This window comes from Prionailurus viverrinus, chromosome A1 (assembly GCF_022837055.1).
Source record: "Prionailurus viverrinus isolate Anna chromosome A1, UM_Priviv_1.0, whole genome shotgun sequence".
Lineage (NCBI taxonomy): Eukaryota > Metazoa > Chordata > Mammalia > Carnivora > Felidae > Prionailurus > Prionailurus viverrinus.
This window is the reverse complement of record NC_062561.1, coordinates 213,730,693-213,755,719: the sequence shown is the minus strand read 5'-3', so window position 1 is coordinate 213,755,719 and position 25,027 is coordinate 213,730,693. Positions and strand designations below refer to the sequence as shown.

General features: G+C 42.8%; 1 protein-coding gene across 1 annotated transcript in view; it reads right to left on the bottom strand.

Annotated features, from left to right (window-relative positions):
* ADAMTS12 (ADAM metallopeptidase with thrombospondin type 1 motif 12) overlaps positions 1-25,027 on the bottom strand; it is a 348,871-nt gene that overhangs the window by 59,074 nt on the left and 264,770 nt on the right. The window contains exons 14-17 of the mRNA XM_047864323.1: positions 21,512-21,632; positions 10,665-10,909; positions 8,643-8,781; positions 1,184-1,310 (exon numbers count right to left, since the gene is read on the bottom strand). Of these exons, the coding sequence (XP_047720279.1) occupies positions 1,184-1,310; positions 8,643-8,781; positions 10,665-10,909; positions 21,512-21,632 (632 nt within the window). The remainder of the gene's footprint in view (positions 1-1,183; positions 1,311-8,642; positions 8,782-10,664; positions 10,910-21,511; positions 21,633-25,027) is intronic.

Genomic DNA, 25,027 nt, shown 5'->3' with positions numbered 1-25,027 from the left:
GGCAGGATCTGGCTCCCGGCCTCACAGCCCGCTCCTTCTCCACCAGAGCCCACAGAGCTGGACAGAGAATAAACCCGCTGACTCTGGCCTCTGGGACCAGCCTGTCTGCCCCCACTAGAGACAGATATTGCTTGCCTTCACTGACTTGCCTAGACTCTTCTTTTTACACAGTTCTTCAACATTTATCACATTCTTCTAGCTCTTCTTTAGAGTTCGGTTCATCACCTATTTGATTTATGATACCAACGAGTCCCCTCCTGTTTGACTAAACTTAGTGTGTCTTCTTAGGATTGGAATGAATGCCTGGTGAGATTGGCAACCTAAATATACCCCTGTTTGTGGTCACTAGAAAATGAAGACACTCTCCAGAATTCATTCTTTCCTTCTTCCTTCACTTCCTTTCTTCTCTGTCCCTCCCCTCTCTCTTCCTCTCTCCATTCTCCTCCTCCTTGGCTCCCGACCCGCCCACTCCCCACCTTTAACATAAACCCCTACATTACAGCCACCTTCTGGGACTCGAATATCTAGAACCAATATGGTGAGCAGGAAATGAATATCTCTATAATGCTGCTTCTCAACCAAGGGTGCTTTTGCCCTTGACAAGACACTTAGCAATGTTTGGAGATGTTTTTGGTCGTGACAACCTGGAGGAAGGGGGGAAGTTGCTACTAAAATATAAGCAGGTACAGGCCAGGGGTGTCACTACACATCATAGGGTGTGCAGGACAATCCTGAAACAAAGAGTTATCTGGCCCCAAATGTCAACGGTGCTGAGATTAAGAGAGCCTGCTCTGAAGACCACCCTTCCAGGCAGCCATTAAGTGCAGGTGAGTCCAGTGATCTGAAGTTGAAGGCTACTGTTGCACCGGTCCAGTGCTCTTAGAAAAGCCACACCTGTTATCTGAAGAACTTTGGGGGATCCATAGAACATTCTCTTCAACAATGCTCCGAGACTTAGTCTTACCAAATAAAAAAACACAGAACACATCTTTGTAAGAAATACTGCTCTATGGGGAGAAGATGTCCTCACTCACAGGTTGCCACAGGCTCCAACAGCATAGCCACAGACACCTGTAAAGGTTTTTCTGCATTTATTCTAATGACAAAGCTTCCCAACCTCCTTTATCACTGAGCATTAGATTACTGTTACTCAGACACACAGAGCTCTTTTATCAGTGGTTACCTGGGTGGACAGTCCTTTTCGTAGCACTTCTTCTGTCTCCCGTTGGGCTGTGTTTCTGGGTCACAAAAGGTAGCTTTCACCATCCCGTGGCCCTTCTTCACACAACGGGCAGTCTGGCGGCGGATACCTGGGGGCAGGGCAGAAAGGTTCACACGTGTTAAATCCCGAGCCCACATACCTAGTGTCAGGGAGGCCCCTGGTCATGTCAAGTGACCACGCTTATCACTGATGGGAAAGTTGTCCATAAGGTGTCTGGCTTTCAAAGTATGGATAGGGAACGGAGTCTCTACTTCACTCATGCTACAGCTCACAGTGGGTGGAAGAGATCTTGCTTGAGAAGGACTACAGATAATATAGGTAGATTAACACACAATCTCATATACAGATTATAATGTAACTGGGGAGACAAGACCAATACATATATTCCAAATAAAAAAAAGTGAGACTTAAATAACGAAAGCAGATACTATCGCCAGGTATTATAACACAGTTGCTATTAGCTTAATAAAGGAACAAAGGGGGTAGGGATGTTTATATTATTAGTAAACTCTGAAAGACAGGAATAAAATTCAAAAGAATGTTGTAAAGTTTGAGGGGTCATGTTTCTAAAGTAGAAGCTTTGAGAACAGGAACTAATAATACTGCTGCCTTTGGAGACCAGGTCGGTAATGTGAGTAAGAAAAGCACCCGGGGGGTGGCACGTTCTGTAGGCAGACCAAGAACACCTGTAGGCTGGGTTTAGCTTTGGATAAATAATAATAGTGAATACATGTAGCACTTGCCTTGTCTCAGGTGCTGTTCAGAACTGTATGTGTGTGTGTACAAATAAACAAACATATATGTACATATACAAATATATAATACGTAAAATGTATTACTTATTATCTATTTTGGTAGACAGAAACCCAAACCTCACAACAATCTAGTGAGGTCAACACTACCATTATTCGTATGTGAAAGATGAAATGGAGGCACGGTGAAGTCCCACAGGCTGACAGAGGAAAGGGACCACAGCTTTTGCTAAGACATCATTACCAAGAGAAGTGAGGGGAGTGGCCAGCATGTCACGGATTGAGAGGTGGAGGGAGAGTGAGAAGGGAGTCATCATGTCTCTTGAGGGGGCTAACACTTCAATGCTGGATGTGAAATATTGGGGTAGAAGACTGAAGACTGGGACCTCCCCCCCTCCCCCCCCCGCCCCGCCCACCAGGGGACAGAGCCATCAGCGTGCACACAGGTTGGTGCCCTGAACTCTCAGGGCATCCAGGCCTTGAGTGGGCTTACTGGTGTACAGAATTCTTGAATCGGAAAGGCCATGAGTACACCGATAAGCTGGTCACCTCCTCACGTTAGCACACGGAGGGACTTCCCCACAGACACACAGCAGGCAGGACCCAAACTGGAGCCCGTTGTCCTGCCATCTGCCACCTCACACTGCTTCACACGCCCCGTTCCAGCATAATCTCCCAGGCTGCCTTTCATACTCAGATGTCAGTGATCACATCTCATCATTTAAAAATGTCAGAGGAGTTGTCATACAGTAAGTGAATCCTTTTAAATGAATCAACAGTATTTTGTTGTTAACTAAAACAGTATTTTTTTTCTTTTGAAGAAGATAAGTAACCTTTCAAACACTCAGGCTTTCTCAGCTGATAAGACTGTCTTATTCTTCTTTTGTCCTAGAAATAAAACACTGTCAACAGCTGGAAGCAACATTACAAAAGGAACTTCTGTGGCACAAGGAACGAGTCATTGTTTGGAAAGACACAAACACCTGTAGAGAAGTCTTGGACAATGTGAGTGGATAGAGACTGAAATGGTGGATGCCAGAAACACTGACATGTACCTGCAGTTATAGAGCAGAAAAAAGAAAAGCTTAGATGCTTAGAAGTTTCATTGAAACTTGGGGTGGTTTGGCAAATTCTTAATGTCACAACTAAAAGGAAACTGTCAGGTGACCCTCAGAGGTTGGAAACATCCTCCCAAAAGGCTTGTTTCTGTGCAGGAATAGCAAAAATTGCTCCGTGCTCCTGACTCCAGCAGTAGCGGAAGGACACAAAACATAACATAAAATCCCTATTGCCTGGTTGGTCTGGTGGATCAGCGTGGTGATGAACATAGACTGGCCGGGCAGATACTGTGGGGCGCGTAGGGCAAAATTAATAATGATGTGTCAGAGTTCCTCCATTGAAATTAATGGTGTATGTATCACTATATGTCACTTGTCGTTTATCTTATAAATACTATGTGTTTATGCATATGATGAACTATATAAGCCTCGTTCCACAGTATATGCTTAAATCCATCTCAACGTTTCTGTTATTTTTATGGTCCTAAATATTAAAAAAGTCTTCCAGATATTGTTAGAGACCAGTATCTTCACTCGGTTGACCCTACCTGACAATTCCAGTGGACGAAGTCAGATGGATTAGTACCAAGACGAATGCAATTTTAAAAGGGTCAAAGAAGTATCTGATTCTGATTTTCCAAAGAAGTGAATTGTCATCTAGATATCAGCCTATAGTCACACATCAGGGTCAGAGTGGAATGTGTGTCCCTATTTGTAATACTCATGCTTTATCAAGGATATGTGGACATATCTTAAATGTACATGGTTATTTTGAGCTTTAGTGCTATTAAGGAAAGGTGTTCATTACGGCACTACAAAAAGGTTTATAACTGACTGCAGAATAGTGTAATGTAGAAATAATTGTATATTCACACAGTGGGACGGTACGCAGACCTTCAGGTGAATGTACAAAGAGCTACTTTCATTAGCGTGGACTTATCTCAAAAGCATAATACTGAGTAAAACAAGATAGAGAACTATACACAGAGTATGACACTGTTTATAAGCTTAAATGCCCGAGAAACAATGTTTTTTAATGTGGATGAGTATTCACATGTATAATAAGAGTATTTAACAACATGCATGATAATAACAAATACTGGTTACATGACCCTGGTTAACTCTGGGGAAAAAGGAAAGGGAGAGGAGTCAGGGAGTGCTTATCATCTGCATTTGTGCAGTTTCTTTTCTTTAAAAATGAAGGTTGAAATAAGCATGAGTAATGGTAAAATCTGAGAAAACTGAGTGCCTGGCATGCAAGAGTTTGCTGTTACATTCTCCATTTTGCTAGGAGATTTATAATGCTTCCCAGTGAAAAAGTGTAAAGCTAAAATAATACAATAATAATAAAAACAAAACAAAACAAAACAAGACAAATAAAATAAAATGATTGCTACTACCTGTTTGCACACTCTTTTACTATGGGAATCAATTTGGTAATAAGTTTCTTAACATTGCCATAATATTTATGCTCCTTTTTTTAATGTTTATTTATTTTTGAGAGAGAGAGAGAGAGACAGAGTGTGAGTCAGGAAGGGGCAGACAGAGACAGAGACACAGAATCCAAAGCAGGCTCCAGGCTCTGAGCTGTCAGCACAGAGCCCAACATGGGGCTCGAACTCACGAACCGTGAGATCATAACCTGAGGCGAAGTTGGATGCTCGACCAAGTGAGCCACCCAGAAGCCCCAATATTTATGCTCTATGAGCCCAGAAATTCCATCTACAAATTAACACTAATGAAATCTTCAGAATATGATGATCAATAAGGAATTGGCTAAAAGACATTTTGCTTTGTCTTGCCAGTGAAACATAATGTATCCAAAAAATGACAGCTACGAAGACTGAGTAAGACCTGGAAAGGTACCCATGTTAATGGCATTAAGTGAAAGCATGTGTATACGTACATAAACACATCCATATGCACACAACTATATACATCTATAACTAGAAAAAAGCATATTGAAAGGCAAAAAAGGGGTGCCTGGGTGGCTCAGTCACTTGGGTGTCCAACTTTGGCTCAGGTCATGATCTTGCGGTTTGTGAGATCGAGCCCCGCCTCGCGCTCTGTGCTGACAGCTCAGAGTCTGGAGCCTGCTTTGGAGTCTGTGTCTCCTTCTCCTCCATCCCTCCCCTGCTCATGTTCTGTCTCTTTCTGTCTGTCAATAATAAATAAATGTTAAGAAAACTTAAAAAAAAAAAAGAAAGGCAAAAAAGAAAAGTAGAAAAATGCATTGTGTCAGGGTGGTGACTTTTTCTATTTCTAATTTTTCGATAATGTTTTTCACCTACTTTTATAGTATAGAACGTTTTAGCTCAAAGCAACTAAAAATACACAGTTGACTGATTCAGTGTTTCAGGCGGTCTTCCATCTTTATATTTAGCAATGTGTGTCCTACGGGAATATTAGCATTTCACCCTCTGTGTCTGACAGCATGAGAGTAGATATGTTGCCTTTCTTCTCTGCCAGAATAAGAGCTCACTGTTGCTCAAATAGGCAGTGTGACTGAGATTCAGGTGAGCACATGGGCACTGGCAGCTTCCTCATAGTTCCTGTTAAGGTTTAATAACCAGAATGACATTTGCCCAAGCAGGCCGAGGTGTTGCTGAAGGATCAGGCTGTATCAGAACCAAGTGCCTGATGCACATTTGGTAAGGGAATCTCATTTCCTAGCCAAGAGGATGCATCTCATCTTTACGAACACAGCACAAATCAGTCATTTATCTTGTATTCCTATGCTCTGAAATATTGCATGTGTAATAATGCAAAGAATTCATCCCATGTTGAAACAGAAAAGAGGGGCGGGTGGGTGCTCTCCTGTTTTGTGGAGGGGCCCCTGCCCAGCCTGGACTGGCTGAGTTTTCACTCCTTGGTGTCCAGGGACAAAGGATTTCAGCTTAAAGCTTAAACCTGTACTTCACCTAAAGAAGAGAAAAATGGGGATGAGAACTCGAAAAAGTATTTGTATCTATAGTCCCCATGACCTCATTTTCTTTAAAAAATTTTTTTTCAACGTTTTTTTTTTTATTCATTTTTTTTGGGACAGAGAGAGACAGAGCATGAACGGGGGAGGGGGAGAGAGAGAGGGAGACACAGAATTGGAAACAGGCTCCAGGCTCTGAGCCATCAGCCCAGAGCCTGACGCGGGGCTCGAACTCACGGACCGCGAGATCGTGACCTGGCTGAAGTCGGACGCTTAACTGACTGCGCCATCCAGGCGCCCCCCCCTTTTTTTTTTTTAATTTTTGTTTTCAACGTTTTTTTTTTTATTCATTTCTTTTGGGACAGAGAGAGACAGAACATGAACGGGGGAGGGGCAGAGAGAGAGGGAGACACAGAATTGGAACCCATGACCTCATTTTCCTCACAACTGCTCCTCAAGGAAATATTTTTCACCAACTTATTTTTTGTTTATGTTGCTTTTGCTTCTCGGCAAGCCCAGCCCCCTGGGCAGTGGGGCAGGACATCTGGAAATGCCAGGGGTAGCACTGGGGATAGCAGTATGACACCAACCCCACTTACGGCTGCTGCCACAAATCACAGCTTTGACCTAATGGATTTCCAGAGGACTAGGATTTTCAAAACAGCACACATTTTGAAATGAACACGATCCCTACGATTTCTAAAAGTCAACGCTTGGTTTCTGTACTGAAGGAGAAGAAGAGAGAAGTTAGAAATACAAGAATCATCGATTAGGTTGACAATGTGTGACTCAATGTCCATTGCTGGACCCCTTTCCAGGACTGCTTCCTGGGGCAGGGGGCACAGGTACAGGGAGGAGCGAGTGAAGGAATGGTGACAAGACAGAGTATATAAGAGAGAGGCCCACAGAGTAGGTGACTGTGTTCTTCTGGCCATTCACTCCTTCACTTCCATTCTCTTGGCTACCTCGCTGAATTTGGCACTTCCCCTTATTGCTGCCCTAGTTTTAAAGGCAGTAGTTACAAGCTAAAGGCAGGAAGTTCCAGAACAGACTTGGACATGATCCAAAAAAGAGAGGCAGAGGCCTCATATGGGACTACTATTAAAGCCCCCCAAATGAGTGAAGAGTCCCAAGTACCTGACATACCCTACCCCGCCCCCTCGCCCCAGACCTTAGAGAAGTTCACCCAGCCTTCAGCCAAGAGAGTGGATGCCCTACAAATGTCCGTGCACTTGTTTACAGTTTCCAGCTTGTACTCAGAGGACTAAGGCCAACCGATGAAATGAAAGGTGAGCAGAAATGATCTGTGTCACCACCAGGCCGTGGCCCTTAATAAGAGCCAGTCTGCCTCTTCCATTTCTGTTTGCTGTGGGGCATGCTGGAAGCCACACATGTCAGATGTCTTAGTTGCAGGATGAAGCTGGGCCACCCAATCTGCATCAGACTTACAATGGGTTAGAAATAAACCTTCTCTGTGTTGAAGTCCTGAGATTTTGATTTCTTATGGTAGCAGAACTTATTTCATCCTGATACACTTGACAGCAAGGGATCTCTCCAATGCTCAATTTTATGAGAGGAAACTACTCTCCTAGTAGATAGGAAAACATGGTAAATTGGAGACAGAAAAAAGAACACTAGGTTGGAATCAGGAGAGTCTGTTATGGTTTGGATTTGCCCATTATTTACAGTATGCCTCTGAGCCAGGTGTTCGACTTTTGTTGCTGTTGTTGTTGTTTAAATGTTCATTTATTTATTTTGAGAGAGAGAGAGTACAGTGGGGGCGGGGCAGAGAGAGAGGGAGAGAATCCCAAGCAGGCTCCGTGCTCAGTGTGGTGCCTGATTTGGGGCTCGATCTCATAAGTCATGAGATCATGACCTGAGCCAAAATCAAGACTAGAACCCTTAACTGACTGAGCCACCCAGGCGCCCCACAGGGTGTTTGACTTTTGTGAACTTCAGGTCCTCAACCAGGCTTTTAAGCCTTTCTGTTTTGCTTTTTAAAACACATGTAATACTGGGGCACCCAACTCTTGATTTCGGCTCAGGTCATGATCTCACGGTTCATGGGATGGAGCCCCACATTGGGCTCTGAGCTAACAGTGTGGAGCCTGCTTGGGATTCTCTCCCTCTCCCTCTCTCTCTGACCCTCTCCAGCTTGTGCACGCACTCATTCTCTCTCTCAAATACCAATAAATAAACACTAAAAAAGAAAAACACATGTAATACTGTATTGTATGCCTGAAAGTTGCCAAAAGAGCAGATATTAAATGTTCTCACCACATACACAAAAAGGTAACTTTGTGGAGTGATGGATATGTTGGCTGACCTTATTGTGGTAAACGTTTCACAATATGTACGTGTATCAAATCATCCGGTACAATTTAAATTTACACAATGTTATGATGTGCCACTTTTATCTCAATAATTCTGAAAACAAAACAAAATAAGACATGTAACCTTTTTTTCAAACAAACTCTTTCATGAACAACAGTATATAAAGCTGATACAAGAAAAACTGCCTCTCTCTTTAGACCATGACCAGCATATTCACTCTCAGAGAGGCCCCAGGCCATGTTTGTGGAACCCTGCAGACCTATAGGCACAGAGTATGAACCACTGGCTCAGACTGCCTCCGTGGCCCAATGTGAAGCTGACACGGATGCAGGGACACAGCAGCTGTCTCTCACCTGTCCCACATGTTACGCTGCACTCTGTCCAGTGGCCATACTGCCAGAAGTACACCAGTTTTTCCACGTCATTGTCAAGGCCATCTTTCCGGATTGTATACTCATATTTGATGCCAGGGTTAGTCACCTGGAACAGAAGCTAAAAGGCAATAGAGGGTTGACATCACTGTCGTGACTTTATATTACAAAACACAGTGCTGTAGTAACAAACTCTACAGAATGTCCATCATCTTAAAGTAATTATGAAGACATGCATTGGAGCAAACGCCAATAAATGAATATATCTCCACCTCTACTTCCACCTACACATCTATCTATATCTATATCTATATGTATATCTAGCTACATCTATACCTTTATCTATCTCTATCTAATCTCCATTTGATTATTTCTTGGCTGAATTCCCATGGAGATTTAATCTTATGGAAATTTCTCTGAGGGAATGGGGATAGTGTCTTTTCCAACAATAGACTGGTAGGTCACCTTGCACCCTTGTGTACTTAATAACCTTGTGATTACAGGTAAGTTACTTAATACCTTTGTGCCTTAGTTTCCCCTATTTACAAAGTGAGGATAATAATAGCATGACTAATAGGGATGTTGTGGGAGTCGAATAAGTAAATAAATGTAACATAACTGGATATGAGTAGAATACAGGGCGTTGGGTAGGCTCAGTCAGGACAGCATGCAACTCTTGATCTCAGGTTGTAAGTTCAAGACCCACGTTGGGTGTACAGATTAAAAATAAAATCTTTTTTTTTTAATTTTTTTTCAACGTTTTTTATTTATTTTTGGGACAGAGAGAGACAGAGCATGAACAGGGGAGGGGCAGAGAGAGAGGGAGACACAGAATCGGAAACAGGCTCCAGGCTCTGAGCGGTCAGCAGAGCCTGACGCGGGGCTCGAACTCATGGACCGCGAGATCGTGACCTGGCTGAAGTCGGACGCTTAACCGACTGTGCCACCCAGGCGCCCCAAAAATAAAATCTTAAAAAAAAGATATGAATAGAATAGTGCCTCATATGTAGTTAGCATTCAATAAACATTAATTTTTGTTATTGTTGTTGCTGTTGCCTTATGATGCTATTCTCTAGCTCTCAGGTGAGTTAATGCCTTTAAAGCATATAGTTCTGCAATAAAAATGGTCATGGGCTTTAGGCAAGGCATACCATTCTTGGGACCCCCCCCCCCACTTCCCTCTCCTGCAGGTACTCTACTTACCACATATTTAAAATCGGTGGATTGGTTGCTCCATGGGATTGGGGTTCCCTATGTAAATCCTTTGCCATGTAGGCAGGTAAGATTTCAGGTCTCAAGACATTTATGAATCATAGCTGTCAAGCCTTGACCTCCAGCTTTTATGAGTGCTCTGATCTCTGGCTCTGCAATTACCTCCTAACTTCTGAATATGGTTATATCTGACTTTCTCTTGGGCCATCTGTAATCCCCAACTTGCCTTGTCTCTACTGATATGATCCACTCCTTTTCTATAGTTCCTCACCAACACGAAAGACAATTTACTTATTCAACTCTCACGACACCCGCTTGTGCCTTCAAGGAGACATACTCCATTCTAACTCCATTCTCCCCCAAGAGTTTCACAAAGTCAAACATCTTGTCTGAGGACAAGCACATGATAACACATGAAAAAACCATGTCAGTCCATCACCATTGCTGGAAAGCTACTTGGAAACTCATGCCACACTGACATAGATTGACAGCATCTTTTTTTATACCTGAGAAACACCTGCAAATAAACAGCTTAGGTCAACCATAGTGGAAACTGAACTCAAAACTCCCGTTAGAGGATTTTAGGGACCCCATCATTTCATTATGGGGACTTCAGAAATTTCTAGGCAATAAAGGATTAACAGCACAAGTAACATCTTGCTTCCCTCCTTGCTCCTTGCTAAAAAATTTAAGTATTTTTAATTAACGCCCCCTAGCAAATACCTTGGAAAAGAACATCATAAATGTCCTAACTAATGTACATATCATCAGCTGTCTTCCCCTCTGCATTACCTGGATCCACACTGACTCATTGGTAGGACCTGTGGCCATCAGTTTCTCCAGGTCTCCTTTCCTGTCATATTGGAAGATGGTCCCTGCCAGCTTGTAGTTTCCATTCCACTGGATAATAAATCCTCCATTGAGGTAATATTTTTTGGGGTCTTCACTCCTGATGGCCAAAAAGTTTCCAGCTCCTTCAACCTCCATTACCCTTATGTCCCTTGCTCCTTTTGGAATCAGTCCAATGTCAACATAACCTAAGGAGAGAAGATACAATAACGGAAAAGGCACAGTAGCTTAGCTGAACACAATCTGCTTCCGATCCATCATTCATCTCCATGACTTAGTGCCCTTGCCTTCCTTTTGGGTGGTCATTGGGATTAGCAGATACACTAGTCATGGGGAATTTTAAAGAGCTTGGCCAGGAGTAGAATTTCCAGGGGCTCTATGACTCAGTACATACACAGTTTTATGAGAAGAGGTGAAATAAATGCAGATTGGACTATGAAGCATTTGTGGTTGACCCAGCATTGTCATTTCTGTAATTTTAAGTTGACAGTTCAAATATTTACAGCCCCTAACTAGCTTCCCATCAGCATTTCTGCTCCCCCATTTGTTGCTGCTATCAGATTAATCTTTTTCAACATTACATTGGATACATCCTTCTGCTTATTCATCCTCATTGCCTCCAAGTTAAAGACAGACTCTTAGAAGTAATCTAATCATAGCTTAAATTCATTAATAGAATCCCAGGAGAAATCATGGATTGATTTGCCACCTGGTGCTCTTGAATACAACTTGTGATGAGAAACTCAGCTCTGAGTACAGCTTTTTATATTGCTGGACAATTCTATTCATTAGAAAGGGTTTTTTTTTCTTTTTTTTTTTGTTATGATGAAATATGAATTTATGTTCTACTCTCATGTGCTCTACTCCGACCTGAAAGAGCACAGAAGGCATTCATTTAAAGATGATGATCAATTCTAGCTACAGTCTTATCCTTGTATACTGGTAGTCATGGCAGGGGACATACTGGGGAGAAAAGGAATTAACACATAATGGTTTCCCCTCTTTGGCAGACTCCATGCTAAGCACTTTATGAATTTATCCTGTTTGTGTTTCTTAAGAACCATCAGTGGGATAGAACGGAAAGAACATGAACTTTGGGGATGGCATACAAACGTGTGGGGGCAGGGGAGTCAGAACACTTGAGTCCTAGCTTCTGCATCACCACGAATGTGTTTTATCACTTTCATGCACTTATTTAACTTCCTTGAATGTCATCTGCACAATAAAGGGGATTGAATAGATGATGTCTGACATTGCTGGCGGCTCTGATACTCATTTTTCTCTTTTCTAAGCGAAACATTCTTGTTCCTTTAACCTTTCTTTCCATGCAAAATTTGGTCTTAAGACCCTGATCATCCTGGCCATTTTCCACTGGACATGAACTAGGTTTTTTGACCCCAAGGAAACCTGCATCTCTGTCACCTGAAAGTACCTTGACTGCTCCCCCTCCATCAATGCTGAAGTAGCAGGGGGTCTTGGGAGCTAAAATCCTAGGAAGCCAGCAGGAACAATTTGCTTAGAAGCTCAGGCCACAACCTCAGCCCCATTTTTCAAACTGACAGCTACCATCCAGCAAGACCAAAATGCAGGTGTTGTAGCACCTTATTAAATTCCGTTTGACCCTCACAATACTTGCCTGAAACAGCTGATTAAAACTACAAATTTACAAGTAGCTCTAGGAACATATATATCACATGTAAGTGAGACTATTACAATTTTCTGAAATGCCTTTGGAGTGTTGCATCCCACAGCCACTTTCTGACTTGGGATGTTGCCTGCCTTCTCAGAGCAGAACTCATGCGGAAAGCTCAACTGGCATTACATAGCAGGACAATCACCTTATCTCCTTTTTTTGCAGACAAACAGCAAAACAATCCCTCCCCCCCGCCCCCCCAAAAAACCAAAGGGAACTAGATGGAAAAAAATCCCGGAGTTTGCGTTTTTATCTTCCACTTAAGAAAAAAAATCCAAATTTAGAAATATTTGTCATCCAGATTCTGCAAACTTCAAAGGGGAGGTACATCAGATTTAAAATAAAAGCTTCCAGTGAATATAAGTGCTGCTTCTAAACAGTCTACAGGCAGTTCACAGAAGATGAAAACTGAGATTGATTTAGCCATGAGCAAAAGTAATGCACATTTCTACCACGTATTTTGCAAAAGAATATCTGGGGGAAGGCCAAAGGATAAAATTATGGTAACTTGGAGTTAGAAAGAACCACAATATCTCTAGCAGACTCCTTTGCACATGACAAAAAAGCCCATACTTGAGAAGAATATAAAATGAAAAGTAAAATGTTCAATTTCCCTTCACCCCCAGTCCTATGTCTCAAGGACAATTACAGTGAATAAGTTTCCTGGATTCTCTTCCAAAATCTTTCTTTGCATGTATAAGCACATATACACATAATTTTTTAAACAAGTGGGATCATACTATGTGAACTATTTCAACCACTGCTTTTGAAATTTAATATACCTTACATATCTTTCCATATTTTTTGAGCATTTCAACAACTGCAAAAATGACGTAAACCCATTTGTTTAACCAATCTGCTACTAATGGACATTTAAATGGAAATGAATGGCTATAAACCTTTCTGTTTATCAAATGAGAAACCCGGGTTCCCACACAAAGAAGAAATCTATCCACATCACACACCTAGGTAGAAAGTACATACACCTATACCCAGGGTTTGCTAACCAATTCTTAATATATTATTTTTAATAAGAAAATGTGGTTGGTAGAAAGAGAATATTCCTGAGTATCTTATCCTCAAGGGTCTTCTTTACAGAAATAAGAATCATATTAAAAAGTAAGGGTGGAAAGTTATTGAGACATTTATTCTGCATCAAAGGAAGGCTTTCAGGGTTGATAAGACTTTTTCCAAAGTACTAAGAATGGTGAGTACATACATTCAGAAAGTCACTTTCTCCCACTCTCCCTAGTAAACATCAGTCATTTGCACCAGTATTGGGGTAATACCGAGAAAATGGGGAAAGTAGGAAAATGTAATCTTGACCTCAGAGAAGGAGTCTCTGGGCCCATGGAGATCACCTGGAGAAGCCAGCCTATCACTGAGTCCTGAGTCCCTTGAGCTGAAAGAATACTTGGGGCCTTTGAGGATGGGGCAGAAGACCGGCCCCACTTCTGAAACCGTCATTAGAAGAGATAACAATGGATTATTGGTGCTAAAGTGCACCTTATCCAACTGTTCTTTGCAATTCACAAAACAGAATTTACCCAGTAGCATATTTTTAATAAAAATGTGCTCATAATGAGGTCAGACTATTAACCCCCTGACAATTTATCTACAACTACCAGCTCATCTTTTTTTTTTTTTCTTAAGATTTATGCTGTCAGTTTGCAGCAAGCAAGACAATCCTCAGTGCAGGCCCAAATCTCCTGGTGTAATGTAAGGAGGCTCTGGGAAAGGCCAGTCCATCTCCTGAGGCCTGCCTTGACAGCAATGACACATCAGGGTCAGGTACAGGTATCAACCTGCACTTGACCTGCTCTCACATGAGAAGGAGGAAGAACTACCCATAAATATGCCCAGAAGATCTTCTGAAAAGCCCAACTGCCTTGGTCCAGGTTGAGAGTTTTAGCTTCAATTATTTCAAAAAGAGGGTTATAAGGGCACCAGGACCTTGGAAAACACCACGAGCAACCACAACCCTCTTGCGAGAAGCCAGGGGAAAAGAAACATAGAAGAGAGACCAGACATTGACAGGGGCTTCCTGACCCTAAATGCTTCTGGGAAAGGATGGCAGCCCTGAGCCCTCTTGATACAAAAACTGTCAAGTAGAGGGTCCCTTCACTCTCCTTCCCTTCCTTCCTTCCAGCCTGGGATCTCCTGGAAAACATGATCTAGGATAGTCTCCAAGTAAGGTTATATTCTGGTTTCAAGAAAGCCACATCCCCTCTTTTTATTATGCCCTACCCTCTGCCTCAGGTTTCTAAGAAAATGTTCTCATGCTGTCCATGTGGACTCATCTTCTAGCACTGGGCTACCTACCCTGTCCCAGGCAATTGTGTATGTTGTTGGCAAACCAGTCTTTCTATGACACTGACCCCTTCATGTCATTCCCCCACCTAAAATCATAGAATGGACCTTATTCTCTCTTAAGCCAACAGCAAACAAACTGAACCTTGCAGAATTGGCATAGGGAGCAGCTTTGAGTCATGAAGCCATGCCATTTGTTCCTAAAATTGCCTCTTCCTTCTCACTGCCCAGACTTGAATCGAACTTGCACACATACTGCTGTCACAGCTCCCTAACCTGTGTTGTGAGGTGTTGTTGATGGGCTCCATTCACTCATGCACTTCCTCAGCAACAGAAACTAAGTGGTCCCAAGAAGAAGTCCAGAATATGCCTCACTATGGGATTAAGACAGCAATCTTTTTTTTTTTTAATTTTTTTTCCACGTTTTTATATATTTTTGGGACAGAGAGAGACAGAGCATGAACGGGGGAGGGGCAGAGAGAGAGGGAGACACAGAATAGGAAACAGGCTCCAGGCTCCGAGCCATCAGCCCAGAGCCTGACGCGGGGCTCGAACTCACGGACCACGAGATCGTGACCTGGCTGAAGTCGGACGCTTAACCGACTGCGCCACCCAGGTGCCCCTAGACAGCAATCTTAACATAACTTGAAACTGGTGTCAATTCTTCACTCCAGGTGAATTTAATACAACCAAAAAGATCAGTGGCAGACACGGGAGCTACCACTGTAAGAACTGAGCACATAAACACACAGGATCGGGAAGTGGATGGGTATCATGTGGTCAGGTTCAGGAATAATTCCAGGTCCAGGCAGTTGCTCCGCATACTCCATTCCAGAAATTTCCTAAAGGTGTGGACACTGGCAGCAAGTGTTTCTAGAAGATACTTTCTGCGTCTTTCCTCTGCTTTCTAGACTGCAGATTTTTTTTCAACATGCTTAATTGTGAAAATGAAATTGTGATGAATCTCAGAGGAAACCTAATTAATTTAAATATTATGCCAAGAGAGTTACAATAACTCTAGTATGTGCATCAAACCCACTAAACAGATATGCAAATATATTTGGTATATATTTAACAATATTTAAATAATATTTAATAAGGTGAATTTTGTATGGAAACTGTTCTAGTCAATAAAAAGATTGTAAGTTTTTTTTTTTTAATTTACAGGGGTTTGCTTTGTTTTTGAGAGACAGAGAGAGAGAGAGAGAGAGAGTGAACAAGTGTGCATGCGTGCTGGGGAGGAACAGAGAGAGAGGGAGAGAGAATCTTAATCAGGCTCCACACTGAGCACAGAGCCCAATGCTGTGCTTGATATCATGACCGTGAGATCATGACCTGAGCTGAAATCAAGAGTCAGGTGCTTAACCAATGGAGCCACCCAAGTGCCCCATAAAAATATCTTAAAATTGAAGTCTGAAAACATTCTGGTTGTGATTAAATAAGGGGAGTAGGAATCAAGGCTGGTGCTTTGGGCACTGAGTTAAATGACACAATTTCCTGTATAAGAGTTCCAGGGCACTCAGAGAATGCGGTCTCTTGTTCCCAGCAATAGATGAAAGCAGCCAGTGTGCTCAAGACCAGGAGCTGGTTTAGTGGTCACTGAGTCTGGCAATGGTCAACTCTAGAGAAGCCAAGCAAGGCCAGAGGAATCCAGAGTGGTGGTTTTAGGAAGTTAATGAATTAGTCCAAGAGGTTAAAACTGTCAGGTTTTAACATTTAAGACCAAGGTAGGTGAGTAATACAGAATCAAGGACATTAGGCAGCAGTGGGGAAAAAAAAAACACCCCGAAGCTGAGGAACTAGATGACAAAAGGTCAGGGTTCGAGGCCAAAGAAATTGGGCTATGAGAGTTTGGGATGGAAGTCAGGGCTCTGGGTAACAAGCCCAGGGTGCCCTTAGAAGAACAGAGCTTAATGTTCTATCAGCTTCCTTTCAAACCAGGCTCCTCATTTAAGTTGTGCCTAAGGGCCAAGTGGCAGAGTGGGGCCCAGGCCTGTTACCCATTAGGGTAAGGGAGAGAAGCTGACAGGAAGAGAGTCATTGTCTTTTTCTTTCTTCTACCTACCCCATGCCAAGTACACAACAGGTACTTGATTAATGTTTCTCAAGTCATAGAGTGAATGAATAAATGAACGAGCGGATGATATCTGTACATAGCTCACTGTATTCTGGACCTAAGTTCTTTAATTTCAGACACATCTACTCATAGTAACCATGGCACTACAGCAACGTGCCAATTCTTTTTTCTTTCTCCAAGAGAGGAAATGGAAGCTATTATGGAGGGTCTACAAGAAAGTGGGCCTAATGTTCCTCAAGTGTGACACTAATTAAAAGGCATGACATGATGCTGCCATCTGGCACACAGCATCAAATCTACTAAATGAGGTCCTCTCCACAAAGAGAGACAAGGACTTAGCTATTGGGATAGCCCAAGAAAGCCATGAATAAAGAAATCTTTTCTTGGAGACTCTGCCCAGCTTCAACACTTAGATTTCAATAAACATAGGATCAGCCTTAGGGCTAAGAGCAGGGGTAAGACAAAAAATACCAGACAGGGTTGAAAAGGGCCTCAGAAATGGAGGCCCAAAGGGGTGACTTCCCCATGGTCAATGGTAATCTGGATCAGCACCTGGTCTCTTGCCTCTCAGCCTATTTCAATTCCACATCATCCATCATCGTCTTTCTTTCCTTCATAAAAAAGGACAGGGCTAATATTTCATATCTCCATAGTCAAAGGCAGCAGCAGCCAGAGAGGAGGAGAAGATGGGTCCGTTCATGATGAGCATCTCTAATGCAGACCTTCTCCACTTCATTTTAAACCTACTCTGTTAAAAGAAATCAATGAGCCAAAGTAAAGCAAAAAGGGAGGAGAACACAGACAGACACATGGGTCAGTTAGGCCATGCAAAGTTTGAAAGATTTCTGAATTCTTCTAGGTGACTGACTACATATTCGCATCACTTTTTAGTCACAGAGATGATCTTGCCTCAAGTGCTAGTTGTACCTGTTGCCCGAGTTCATCGTTTTTCTAGTGTTGTCTGATAGTTGCTTACTTCTCTCAGAAAGGAGATGCTGGGCTTTCTCTCAAGATCATGGTTGTGACAAGAGCCTGTAACAAGGCTCTGGAGATTTGATGCCTAAGTGTAAAGCCATTTCCAACCACAGCTCCCATGTAACTGACTGCAGATATATACTTGCTCTGGGAATAATCCTCCATAAGGGCTCACCACGTGTCACAAATTCTTGAAGGCAAATGGGATGCCTTCCTGACCAGAGAGATGAAGTTACAATGGGAATGCCCCAAGCCAATCACTGCCAGCCACCAAAGTTCTCCACAGTTCTGGGTGGAGAGACAAGGAGAAAAGAATACTTCAGGATATTCATAAGAAGGGAAGGATTCCGAGATTTATGTCTGTGGGCCAGAATCAGAAAGTGACAAAAACCCAATATTACAATAGTGGTTTACAATATTACGAATGCAATATTGTACCAAGTCACATTAAAAAAAAAAAAAAAAAGAGCTACAGCTAAACCAAAAAGGCCCATAGGCAGGGTATCATGGAGGGAAAATATCTGATTCAGATATTCCATCAGCATAACTGTTAATGATGTGGTCTCCTTTATTGTCAAAGGAATATGGAACCACCTTAAGAAAAGCATTTTTCATTCAAATTTATATAAGCGCTTACTGAATACCTCCTATAGATAGAAATTATGTTTGTTGACATGGGGTTGGGCAGGGTGGTGATAGAGCCTAAAAGATGATTCATCCCTCAGTTTATAACTGCACTAGAAAGAAAGAATACAACAGAAGCAGAAGTAAGGCAGCAATACAAGACAGCATGTAAGTAAGCACAGAAAACAACTAACTATACCTTGGTTGTCTTCAAAAAGAGGTTGTTGAGTTCCCTCTTTTGACTTTGGCCCTTGGATGAATCAATCTGCCCAATGCACTCTAACTCCATTTCACAGAGTTTTGCATCACTTTGTGGTTCCATTCCCAAGGTGGGGTAGTGGCAGCCAGGGTCTTTATGATGTATCTAGCTTTATTAGGCACACAGCAAAGGTGGGACTTGCGGAATGCCTGGTGGACATAAGGAACACAGACCACCACCCAGCTGGGTGTCGACAGAGTCCAGAGTGAGATCTGGCTGGATTTGCCTACTGTGCTGGGGGTAGTAGTGCCAGAGGGCTTGGAAACCCTGTCAGGATATGTACAATCTAAAGTAGACAGGGGCTCCTGGGTGGCTCGGTCGGCTAAGTGTCTGACTTTGGCTCACATCATGATCTCATGGTTCGTGAGTTCGAGTCCCACGTCGGTCTCTGTGCTGACAGCTCGGAGACTGGAGTCTGCTTCAGATTCTGTGTCTCCCTCTCTCTATTCTTCCCCCACTCATACTCTGTCTCTCTCTCTCTCTCTCTCAAAAATAAATAAGACGTTAAAAAAAACAAAGTGGACACACCTCCCTGGGTGCCAAGAGCCATCAGAAGTCCTCAGGGAAGCAAATGAGAGAAGGAGAAATGAAAACCAAAGTCACAAGGGATGCCAAATGCTCAGTGGTAGGCACACGGCCAGCGGTATCAAGGTCTCTAAGGCACGTGTGGGGGTGGCAGGAAGCCTCAAGATGCTTCTGATCCTTTCTCCTAAGAAACCAGAGTAGAGATGATAAAAACCCAGAACTACAGCTTGATTTCCTAAGGGCTTACTTAAAAGGTTAAGTGGTGGAGATTCAAGAATGAAAGCTCTGCTTTTCAAAGGAGTTACCATACTGTTAAGAGCACAGCATATCTGAAGCCAAAGATATGAGCCTCTACAGGCAAAGAAACAATACTGAGGTTAAGTGTTGAAACATCATTTGAAGGGTTATTTTATAATCCAAGTAAATAAGGTCACATCTAAATACTGGAAAATACTTACGTAACAGCTTTACAAGATTGAATAAATATTACCTATCATAGGATGCTTGATCATAAGCCTAAGACCTACTGGGTTATTCTTCACATTCTTAATAAGTAATGCAAAGGATACATTTCATGCATAATAAAGCCATCAAATAGACATAAAATATAATCCTTCAATGATAATTCTAAAGGGCAAGACAAGCATTTCACTTTACAATTTAACCTTATTAATTCAATAGTCAAAGATCAAAAAAATAGGTGTAGAAATTAAACACATTTGGGTCATCCACTGTTATGTGTACTAAGGACCAATAAAGTATTTAGTCAATGCACCTGATACTTGAGGGCATACTCAGTTACTTCATCCTGGGTGGTGGTGAACATGTCTAAAAGGGATGCATTGCTTTTTTGGGCCCCAGGAAAAGGGTGACCCACTACATCTGGGAGTCCCTGTCATTTCCCATCCTGGGTGTCATACCCAGGGTGCCCTTCTCTTCTCAGTACCTACCTGGGTAGTGCACACTGGACTCCCTACTCCCAGCACCTAGATTTCTTTGGAATCCAGAGAATTAACAACATAACTGTCCCCTCCCCAAAGTAGCCTTGAGCAGTGACCAGTGGGAGCTGGCATACATTGTCTCAGCTCCCTTACCCTTTGGGTGGGAAAACTCTCATATACAATTTTTTTTTAATCTTTATTTAGTTTTGAGGGAGAGGGAGAGACAGAGCGTGAACAGGGGAGGGGCAGAGAGAGAGAGGGAGACACAGAATCTGAAGCAGGATTCAGGCTCTGAGCTGTCAACACAGAGCCCGACACGGGGCTCAAACTCAGAGACAGTGAGACCGTGACCTGAGCTGAAGTCAGACGCCCAACTGACTGAGCCACCCAGGCGCCCCATCTCATATACAATTCTATACTGGGTCCTACGTAATGGTCACTGGCTTACTGACACACCCTTTCTTGACTCTCCTCCTTTCCCCGTTCTATTTCCTGCATGCCCTACTGGCATTTTCCAGGATCCTCCGACCCTCAAATAAACTGTTTGTATCAAATTCTTATCTTAGTGTATTTCTGTGGGAGCCTGAGCTATGATACTCTGAGTTATCTTCATCATCTCTGGGCCTAACTTAGACCTTCCCAAGACCCCTTCAGCTATATACAAATCACTGATGGTGCCATGGGACCAGCTTAACTGAAAACAAATATGCAGGTCCCATAGCTGACTTGGGGTGAGGGTAAGCTCTTCATTCCCAAGGATTATTAGCAGCCCAGAGCTGCACAAAGAAGAAACCTTGTGAAAGGTCATCATGGGAAAGGAACAGCAGGGTGTAGGTAAGGAGGGGACATCAGGTAGCAGCAAGCACCTGGAGAGCCACAGGGCACCAGTGGGTAGGAACCCCTTCCAGGGAGAAATGGGGAAGAAGAGCAAGCTGAAGTGACTTTGCCTTGCCTCTCCTTTGGCCCTGAAGGTACACTCCGAGACTTCCGCCATTAAGCCCACTGCTGGGCTTCTCTGCTCTCTCTCTTAGAGCCTGTCTTGTGTCTGCACCCTTCCCAGCACCTTCTGATCTCTCTCTCTCCCCCGGTTCAAGGTCTGTTCCTAAGCCATTGACCTTCAGTCCTGGATGCTGTCACAGGGATCATACTCATTCCTGTTCCTGGGGACAGCCCTCAGGTCACTTTAGATCCCTGTGTGCTGGAAGGCTTCCTGTAATTGCCTAGCCATCAACTCCTTTCCTAAAACTGTCAAGGAGCCCTTATCCCTTTGTAGTGAAGGCTATATCCATGTTGAGTTCTTTGAAAGCTACAATCTGCTTTAAAACATAGCGATCAATCTTGCCCTCTATTCTCAGTCCCCTGCCACTTCAATTATTTGTTTGTTACCAGATCCTTCTTTCTGTTTAAACATCTTCTTCACAGTCTGGCAGGCAGAGCCATCCCCAAGGCACACACCGCAGCGATCCTCCGTGGCATTGGAGCCGATCTCATAGTCACAGCCGACCATCTGTGGGAAAGAGAGGCTGAGGGTGACTGACATAGACGGGGAATGCCACACCTGCCTTGGACATCTGACTTCTCCTTTCCCCCTTTGCTCTTGATGAGATCGGGGCTGGGGACAGATGCAAGAACAACAGTTCCTTTTCCTGGTGGAAGCCACAGGAGCATCCAAAGCATCCACTGATGGTAAAGGATATACCTTTACCATCCAAATGCAAGAACCATGCAGATGCAGGAACAACAGTTCCTTTTCCTGGTGACAGCCAGAGGAGCATCCAAAGCATCCACAGATGGTAAAGGATGGTTAGAGGGGAAAGAGGTACCCACTGATTTCCCTGAGTCTCCAATTTCCCCTGAGTCACAGGCAGAATTGACACAGTTCCAAAAATTCAACATTGAAAATGTCTTGGAATCAGAGTTGATGGAGTAGTTAAATCCCCTCCCTATGTACAAACCTCATTCCCCTTCCTCTCTAATGAGAGTTTCCAGGGATGATGTAATTATTCCACCTATAATGTTCAGTCCCTTTACATTCCTCACTGAGGTTATCTCTGCTTCCTGTCTGAGCACAGCAGGCGAACCAGCAGCCATGGAGGATGATTTGGCTCAATGCTGAGACTCCTTGAGTCCCACGAGGGATGAAATCAGTGCCTGTTGACCATCATCAGATTCTTTTGAGCCTCCTATCACCCCAGCCCCCAATGCACTTTACACATTGCCATATCCCAGCCATTGAGAGCTTTCTCCTGTGAGCTGAGACTGAATTTACCCATGTGCTCTGGACCTGATCCCTTCCTAGTGTTCTGCCTGCCGGCCCTTCTCAGTCACCTTCTTTCCCTCTCCATGGATCCTTCTCCTCAGCCCATCATTATGGCCCACTCTTTCCCATCCTAAAATCCCCACACTGGAAAAGGCGTGTTCATCATGTATCATCAGATACCAAAACATCATGACACTTAGATAGAAAGTGTCTAAGTTGAAGGTCTTTGTTGTTTGCTCTCTGGTAAAAAAGAGAGGGAAAACGGTACCATATTCTACTAGTCAGATTGTTCTTCTCTGTTTGTGAAGAATTGTGCGTAGTTTTTTTCTTCCTCAAAGACAATTCCCTTTCTTGTTTTATTTATTTTTTTAAGTGTTTATTTTAATTCCAGCGAGGTAACATACAGCGTTAAATTAGTTTCAGGTGTACAATATAGTGATTCAGCACTTCCATACATCCGCTGGTGCTCATCACATTTCCTGTCATTTTTAAAGCCATCTCAAATTGACTGAAGGGAAGAACAGTTTGGGTTTTTAAATATAACCCTCCCTCCACCAGCTGAACAGAGGATTAATGGCCACTGACAGAAAATAACTCCATTCCTCAAACTAACTGTCTCTTCAGGTCCAAGGACTGTGCTACCTGACCCGTTGGGAAAAAACAAAGTGCTAAGAGATTAAAAAAATTAATCATGCCAATCAGAGTGGGGAAAAAAAGGAATTTTATGGATGTATACTCAGTGGTCATGAATAAAATGTCAACCTTTCACAAGCGATATAGGTACATCAAGCTGGAGGGTCCTCTAATAAGCTGACTTTTACAAATAATACGCCCATAGACTTTCATTCCTTCAATGATTAGGGAAGAGCCAGGGAAACTTACTCTGAGACAAAGTAATTTTAAAGTGTTCTTTTTAAATCTCTGCCAAACAGGGATAGATAAGAATGTGAAGAATAAAGGAAAGAAAACCAGAAAAACAAACACTTGAGCCCATCTTTGCTCTCCAGCAATATTTGCCTGCATACTTGGGAGCGGAGGTGGGGGTGGGAGATGGGAGACCCAGCAAGTCAAGTGTCTCACAGAATATGTCCCATAGAATATTCAATGCATTCTTGTAGAGTCTTCACCCCAAATACTTTGCCCATCAGCTGCACGCAGCATAATCAACACTGAATAAGTGTGTAACAGAAAGCCTAGGAGGGCATAAGTCAGGCTTCCTTGCTCCACATAAAACACAGGGGATCTCAGGGGAAAATAAACAGACTTCACCGTGATTTTTCATGCCATGTGCTCTGGCAAAAGGGCCCACAACAATATTGTCTTTCTGTCTTCAGGAGAATCAGTGGTGGCTCTCCTGCTGCTAACAAATGTGGACAATGACTCCAGCAAGACTCTCCTCTAATGTGACTCCTAGCATGCCAGACAGCCCCTCCAATGGGCAACATTTTTGAAAAAAAAAATTGATTTCCCATAATTCCTTTCTTTAAAAAACAGCTTTTGGGGCACTTGGGTGGCTCAGTTAGTTAAGCATCCAACTTTGTCTTGGGTTATGATCTCACGGTTTGTGGGTCCCATCCCCTGTGTTGGGCTCTGTGCGGACAGCTCAGAGCCTGGAGCCTGCTTCAGATTCTGTCTTCCTCTCTCTCTGTGCCTCTCTCTCTCTCAAAAATAAATAAACATTAAAAAACAATTAAAAAACAGTTTCGGGGTGCCTGAGTGGCTCAATTAGTTCAGTGAATGACTCTCGATTTTGGCTCAGGTCATGATCTCACAGTTCCTGGAATTGAGCCCTGCATTGGGCTCTGTGCTGACAGTGCAGAACCTGCTCGAAATTCTCTCTCTCCCTCTCTCTCTGCCCCTCCCCTGCTCATGCTGTCTCACACTCTCTCTCTTTCTCAAAATAAATGAATTAATTAATTAAATAAATAAACAGCTTTATTGAGGTATAGCAGATACATAAAATACTGCACATCTTTAATGTAAACAACTTGGTAAGTTTGGACTTACACAAACACCGCTGAAACTATCCCTATAATCAAGGTAACAGGCATATCTGTCCCCTCCAAAAGTTTCTTTATGACTCTTTCTGTGCATGTGTGGTAAGAAAACTTGGCCAGTGAGAGGGTCTATCCCCTCAACAGATTTTTAAGTGCACAATATAGCATGTCAACCATAGGCATCACATATACAGCAGATGTCTAGGACTTTGCATCTTGCATAACTGAAACTTCATACCCATTGAATAGCAACTCTCCATGGTTCCTTCCCCTCAGCCCTTGGCAATCCCTGTTTTATTCTCAGCTTCTATGAGTCTACTTTAGATTCCCACAGTGGAATCATGTGGCATTTGTCCTGTGACTGGTTTGTTTCATTGAGCATCATGTCCTCCAGGCACATGTTGTCACATGTGCAGGTTTCACTTTTTTTTGGAAAGCTGAAATTTTTTGGAAATTTTTTTGGAAAAAATTTTTTTGGAATAATATTCCAAAGTATGTATACAACATGGGATAGACCACATTTTCTTTGTCCACTCATCTGTTGATGGACATTTGCGTTGTTTCCATATCTTAGCTGTTGTAAATAATGCTGAGTACATGTGAGTACAGGTATTTCTTCAATATCTTTTTTTTTTAATTTTTTTG